At 39.3% G+C, this 7,450-nt stretch overlaps 1 protein-coding gene across 1 annotated transcript in view; it reads right to left on the bottom strand.

Annotated features, from left to right (window-relative positions):
* Window positions 1–6,750, bottom strand: part of LOC107717838 (protein phosphatase 1G-like) — an 11,294-nt gene extending 4,544 nt beyond the window's left edge. The window contains exons 1-8 of the mRNA XM_016524720.1: window positions 6,235–6,750; window positions 5,921–5,990; window positions 5,192–5,277; window positions 4,012–4,135; window positions 2,866–3,326; window positions 1,860–1,988; window positions 1,232–1,466; window positions 981–1,110 (exon numbers count right to left, since the gene is read on the bottom strand). Coding sequence (XP_016380206.1) covers window positions 981–1,110; window positions 1,232–1,466; window positions 1,860–1,988; window positions 2,866–3,326; window positions 4,012–4,135; window positions 5,192–5,277; window positions 5,921–5,990; window positions 6,235–6,345 — 1,346 coding nt within the window. The 5' untranslated portion in view covers window positions 6,346–6,750. The remainder of the gene's footprint in view (window positions 1–980; window positions 1,111–1,231; window positions 1,467–1,859; window positions 1,989–2,865; window positions 3,327–4,011; window positions 4,136–5,191; window positions 5,278–5,920; window positions 5,991–6,234) is intronic.
* Between the last annotated feature and the right edge of the window lie 700 nt (window positions 6,751–7,450).

Here is a 7,450-nt window from a genome sequence, read left to right as displayed (position 1 = left end):
AATCATCCGCGGTTGTGCGCGCACTTGTTTGCACATGAGCAAAGGTGTTTTTAGGAGTCTAACTTGTAAACGCCAGACCACTGATTCGTCAAACTTGCTTTCCTGCAGTTCTTCGGACTTCTGACTATTTTGTAGTAAGTAACGAATATGCTTCGGGGAAATGTATCGGAGTAGAAGTATACATTTTAATTAAGAAATGTAGTGGAGTAAAAGTAAAAGTTGCCTGAAATATAAAAACTCTAAAGTACAGATACGCCCAAAAAATACGTAAGTACTGTAACGAAGTATTATTACTTCGTTACAGTACACCACTGGAGATACCTTGCTGAAGCACAAGATGACATTAACGGTCTGCTTGAGCAAATTAAAAGTGTAACTTAATGAGAGTATGACAACCAGAAAATTAACGTTTTCGTCTTCATTGTGATTGGGGCTGAATGCTTAGGGACATTTTGCCGTTTTGGTTGGATTTAGGAAATGGAATAAAATAAATTACATTGCCTATCCTCTCAGGATACCCGTGGAATTAGTGTTACAAGTACCCTAGGCACATCGTTTTTCCATTTTTGTAGCATAAACGGCATTAAACCGATGCGAGCTTCGGATCTTCCAATGTTTCTCTTTGGCGCTGAAACCTAAAGATGTCAGAGTTCCGCTCCCCGTGCAACTGATACTCGACTGCCATTGGCTCATCTGCGTTCGAGGGGAGGGGCTTACCGATAGGTCAATTTCATGCACAAGGTAGATCCAAGAACTCAAAGCAAAATGTAATTATAAATAAACCAAAGAACGTTAGCCAAGTGAATGATCTTGAATCATTAGCTTATAATAATTTTAGCCTATATGACTACCAAAATCAAGCAAATATATATTGAACACAAAACTTGCAACTTACAAAAACATTGTAAATATTCAAAACATCACACAGCCCTAAAAATCCAACTTACACAATCATGTTATATTTGAGTTATTAGTCTTACCAGATGCCATCACAGGCAACAACCATAAACTCATGGTCTTCATTGAGAGTCAGCACTTTGACATCAGGTAAAGAAGAGATCATCTGCTCCTCTGGGGGAAGAGCCTTGTTCCTTTTATAAAAGTGATCGCCTTCAAGAAAACACAAGAACATTTATTGTTATTATACGATTCTTAACCAAAAACGAAATGTGCAAAATAAAACATCTGCAAAGATAAATTAGCCAGTAAGCAGCAGCAGCAGCAGCATTACCAATCGCTCTGGAGAGGTTCAGGCCTCCATTGACGCGGCCGTCCATCGTCACCTTCCCACCAGCATTCTTTATTCTGGTCAGCTCCAGCTCGTCCTCTGGTTTGTGGTCATAGGACATGTCCACTGCCTTTCCCTTTTCAGACACCACACATCTGGAGTCTCCAGCATTGGCCACAATGAGCTGCTTCCCACGAATAAGAGCAACTACAGCTGTGGTGCCACTGTCTGAACCTGGCTGAATAACGGAGAGAAGAAGAGTCAATCAAACAGACTATGCACATGGTCATGTGATCCACTCCTTACACAACTTATTTTAAGTTTTCAGAGCATTCGTTTGAGGAAGAATGTGTTCACCCAAAATAGTATGCTTATTTATTTATTGCTGTGGAACACAAAATTAGAATTTTAAGCAAAATTTTAATTTGATTGCTACAGCAGAGGGGATGATCTGTCCAAAAATTCTCTATTTGTGTTCCGCAGAAAAAAATAATAGCAAACCGGTCTCCGAAGAACAGGAACAACATGAAGACAGAATGAGATCAGAAACATTATCACAAGCTGCATTTCATGAATAAACACTACATTTTTCACAATTAACCACATCTCAGAGGCCATGCAACATGCTAACCTCCTCTTTTCCGTCCATGCCTGGCAAGCACATTTCCTCCTCTTCATCTGTATCCTCTTCCTCTCCCTCGTCCGTGTCATCCTCTTCATCGTTCTCACTGCTGTTCTCAGCGTCCTCCTCACTGCAGTCCTATTTACCATAATAATAATAATAAAAATAAAAAAAAGTTACAAAGAAAAAGATATCACTCGTGTGTAAAGTAGCATTTTTTGGAAAAAATTTTGAAAACAGCATTTAGTACACAGTATATACTGTGCCATATTCAGGAAGTGCACTATATAGTTTATATTTTTATTAAAGATTTTGATTAAGAAAAATACAATAAAAAAAACACTAATATGGTGGATTGTTACAGCTTAAAGTAACCTATTTGAATATTTTAAAATGTAATTTATTTTTGTGATGCAAAGCTGAATTTTCTGAAAGCAATGACCACATTTACTGTGTTTCGTCTGCTCACTCTGAGGCGCAAGTCATTTATTATATATGAAAATCATTATATTCAGTGGCTCCTCCTACTTTTCTTAGTGATATTCAGTGCCAGTTTATCAGGAAGTGACGATTTTGTTCTCTTTGACTTGTGGATGGAAACGGTGCTTATTCGCAAATGTTACTTTGCAACTTTGGATGGAAACCCATTTAGTGTCTCTTCCGATCAACTTTATGAATACTTATTTTATTCAGTTGCATTAAGTACTCATTTTTTTAAACAAAAACAACTAAAATCTCACTGACCCCAAACTTTTTAATTTTAGTCTTGTATTTAAATTTATTGCATATCAGCTACTTGAATGGTAGTGTAGTAAGCTATGGTATTACATTAATTTTGTGTAAAGCTGCTTTAAAATGTGCACTATACAAAAACTTGACTTAACCATTACAAACATAACTTTTCTCTCCAGTTACCAGATCAGCTGTATTTGAGATTGAACTTGCAATGCAAGCAACCCAGATCCTTGGCCATTACACAAACCTAGTCCTGAATGTGCTAGATTTGTCCCCTCACCTCTTCCTCACTACCATCCTCTTCATCTTCTCCCTCCTCTGACTCTTCACTGTCCTCGAAGAACTTGGACTTGGCACTTCCTGGAGCAGCAGCTGCAGATGAGGAGCAGGAAGGACCAGCATCCCCAGTCGACACAGACTTCTCAGCAGATCCATCAGAAGAGCCACTACTCCCACCGGATGCAGCCGCCCGTCTACAGGCCCTCATCTTGGAGCCTCCGGCCGCATCTCCAGCACCGGCTGCCTTCTCCTTCCCATTGCTGTCTGTTTCAGAAGCCCTGCTTCCCGTCTCACCATTGATTGTCTTCTCAGCATAAGATTTCTCTCCATCCACAGACTCTTTAGAGGCACCTGGACACGGCTTTTTGGCATTTTTGTTTTGGTTCTGTCTGAAGCGGCTAAGCAGCTCCTCAATTGTCATGGTGGCCTCTTCATGCAGCAGAGCTGCTTCTTCATTATCAACTGACAAGAAAGGTGTACGTTAATTTGTAGCATTTAAACTGCATGCATGTTATAACTTGGGTGACAAAATACTAACTAAAGCTCATTATCGGCAACTCTCACGACATTGCACTTGCTTGTCACTTATATATTGAGAAGTATCATTACAAATTCAAAAATAACATTGCTTAGCATCAATAAAAGAAGAAATATAATGAAATTGTATCCTTTAAAGAAAGTACGTCTCAAGTATTAATGTTGCATTAATTAAACAGGCCACCAAAATAAGAACAAATTTAAAAAAAATTTACTTTACAAAAGGGAAGTTATCTCCATAAGACAGATTGAAAACTATAAATCACACACCAAAAATTTTTATAAAAGGATCTAAAGCATTAGAACGCATCTTAAATATTCCAATGAGGCTTCCAAATTACTTTAAATATTTTAAAATAAGACAGAACAATCTTTAAAACAAGCTAAAACAACTACAAATCAAGATACTTCTTAATTAAAATTTTCTGGAATTGTACGATTTAATTTTAAATATTTTAATCTATGGACATTAATTTTCTGTAAATGACAGGAGGGGTGCCTTGGAATATTGTTGTGGATAGTAGGGGGCCCTGGAGTTCAAAGGTTAGAGAAACACTTATCTAAAGTATTGATGACATCAATAAGCCATTTATACAACCCCAACACTAACCATCATCTTCATCTGCTACTTTTTCGGTTTCGTCCCGAGGACGTCCAGCTATCTGAACAAGCTCCTTGATGACTTCCTCTGTGGTGATTCGGGCATCTATAGCCAGGAACGCTTCTTCCAGAGCCTGGGGATATGACAGCAACCAGCGCAGACACAATGGCTATGTTTACATGCACAACTTTTGTTTCAATCGGACTGAATTCTTTCCGATTGATGCATCTGAATGTAGTGTTTACATGAACGCTAAATAAAGTGATCGGGTTGATGTGTGCGTTTATATATCACAAGCTTGAAATCGGAGTTGATTTTTTGACATGTGCACACTTGCAGGAATATACAGAGTATCCCACTGTTTGTGCATGACAACCATTCTCCTACACCGTTTCTTTATTTGTTTTAAACAGCAGACTTAATATTTATCCATTTCTGGTCATAATTTGGTGGCAATGATCATATAAACCACTGTGCCGTGCTGATTACATTTATCACGCAGTAAAAAGCCCCTCCTCGTGCCCAAAACCAGTCGTCTGTGGATGAGAATCTGAAACAAGGACTGGTGGGACGTTGTCCTGCTCCACTTCACAGTCGCTGAGTGAAAAGAGTTTTATAATGACAAGACACTCATTTATACAACACTTTATTCAACAGGAAGAACAGCTCATTTTGCGAGTCATACGTCATTACGCTATTTCTACATCATTGCACATGCGCAGTTCTTTCAGTTTCGGTTTTCAATCCGATCGAATGTTTACATGCACTCTCAATCGTATTAGAAAAGGAATAAACCACCCCCTTCAATCTGACCGAAGCTCAATTCAGATTGATTAAGGTGTTTACATGAAGGCTTTTCAGTCCGATTGAGCAGTCAATCCGATTACTAATGGATTATTTGGTTGCATGTAAACGTAGCCAGTGATTACACCCATTTTCACATATGATGTAATCTAATTAAGACTACAGAAAGTCACATGAGAGACAATAATGACAATAAAACAGCAATTTCCTGCGGCCTTCAAATCATATCTGAATGATCATATTTGCATATTTACACATCTCTACCAAAATACCACAGAGTTGCGAGCATGTGTCAATTAAAGGATCATAGCAGACGCAACTCATATCGGTCAGAATCAGACGAGGACAACAAACAACCGTGTGAGTGAGGTGCAGCAAGGGTTACCTTTTGCAGCTTGCCATCCTTATACGCCTTCTGCTCTTTAATGATGTCAGGTAAAAACTTGGAGCAATACAAAGCAACCTCTTCACCTGGAGATACGCAGTAAAAGACCATCACTAAACAAAATGATCAAATTGATCATTCATCCAAGAATATTATACAGGTGAGATTTTTAGTGAATAATGACACCATGAGGGTGAGTAAATGACGGCAATTTTCATTTTTGGGTGAACTATACCTTTAAGGGAATAGTCCATCCAAAAAAATGTATCATTGCAATTTGTCATTTGCTCACCTTCATGTTGTTCCATCCATCTGTGGAATATAAAAGGTGATAATTTGATGAATACTGGTAACCAAACAATGGTCAATGGTGACCATTGACTTTCACCGTACAGACAAAGAAAAGAGACATTTCTCAAAATATCATTTAGGTTCCACAAAAGGTCATACAGATGAGAAGTGATTTAATTTTTGGGTTAACTACCACTTTAAGACTTTTCCTTGCACCAAACTATGATTTATGGACTATTTGTATGGTTCTTTTGGGGGCATGACAAACATGCTTTACTAAAAAAAAAAAAAAAAACATCTTTGTTGTCCAAGTGAAAAAAGTAGCAGACAGGTTTGGAGCGACGCTGAATGTGAGAAACACAGACATGACATTTTTGGGTGAATTCTCTCTTTAAAATCTCTTACACGCGTTGTGGACCATAAACGTTACCAGCTTACCTCCATGACCATCATAGACCGCGAACATCGCGGTTTCATCGTCCAGCTCCGGGATGCAGTTGTGCGCGTCCTATGAAACAAAACAAGCCGTAAGAAAGGAGCTCGTGGCGGGAGTCACTCGGACCTCACTGGCGCCAAACCCCGCGCACATCACTCCTGCCACACAAAACACAGCACAGAGCTAACACGGTCACACTTATATGAAGATTAAACATCCAAACACCGGCTAAAGGTCATTCTCTCGCGTTTATTTTCAGATATCATTAGCGGTCCACAAAGCAGCGACAGAGAGGGAATGAAACCGTGTGTTTTACCTCCATAGACACTCGCCAGCCCTGCATGGCCGCGAAGCCGAAGTTCATGCTCTTATTCCCGCCGTTGCCTGTGGTTTTCTCCGTGTTGGGTTGAGACAAGTAAGCCCCCATGATGTATGTAATGCGGCTTCGTGAAAAAAAAGCGCGTAATATGAGAGAAACCCGGTTTGCTGAATTCAAAGGCAGGTAAAACGTCTGTGTAAACTAGGCACTTGTCACATTTCAGTGTGCAGTGGCCCTTAGATGAGAGCAGACCGGTGTGTTACCCTGCTGCTGTTAGCTGACGGGCTGCTAACGCTGCTGGAGTTTCGAAATGAACAAACACAAATGAAAGAAGAATCTGTCAAAAACAGAGCGATCTCACATTAAGCACGGAGGGCGATAAACGCTGATTCGATTTAAGTCTCTTAAAACACACAAAAAAGCCCCTAACACGTGTGAGTCAACATAATCAACAGCCCACCAGCAAACCCATTTCACAGAGGGCGGACTTTAGGCTCACCGGAAGCGGAAGTCTGCTCATTTAGCGACGGCTCGATCATGAATGAATCGTTTACTTGACTCAAAAGTAGCGAGTTGTCTCAGAGAGTGATTCGTCCATTCTTCTTCGTTTATGAACGAAATGATTCTGGAGGTGAACTAATCAAATAGCCTTTAAAGTTTATTTAGAATCTGTAAAGTAAAAAAAAAAAACGAAAGCCCAAAGAACTGTGTCTCTGCTAAATGAATTTGACATATGTTTGTGATGCCCATCAATGTTTTGCTTTCTCTTTTAATTTCTATATTTTATTTTATTGTACTTTATTTTATTAAAATTGTGTTTCAGTTTGTACTTACAAAATGTGTAAATGTGAAAAATAAGTCAAGACCCTGCTGTTGAATTCTGTGATTTTGAAAGTTCAATAAAAATAAATATATACATAAATAAATATTCCGTTTGGCCGGGTGTCACGTGACGAAAACGAAACGACGAATAAGGATTCGTTCATTTTGCTGAAGGAGATTCAGAGATCCGAGTCAGTAATGATCCGATCCTCACATTAGAGCTCATTAGTGAGTTCACGCATGCGCATGGCGGGGATTTTGACTCGAATCTTTTGAATCGCTATCTAAAAAGAATCATTTAGACCAGGGGTCACCAAACTCGGTCCTGGAGGGCCGGTGTCCTGCAGAGTTTAGCTCCAACTTGCCTCAACACACCTGACTGGAAGTTTGT

Source organism: Sinocyclocheilus rhinocerous, unplaced genomic scaffold (genome assembly GCF_001515625.1).
Source record: "Sinocyclocheilus rhinocerous isolate Xijiao unplaced genomic scaffold, SAMN03320098_v1.1 scaffold780, whole genome shotgun sequence".
Taxonomy (NCBI): Eukaryota; Metazoa; Chordata; class Actinopteri; order Cypriniformes; family Cyprinidae; genus Sinocyclocheilus; species Sinocyclocheilus rhinocerous.
This window is presented reverse-complemented; position numbering and strand designations above follow the sequence as displayed.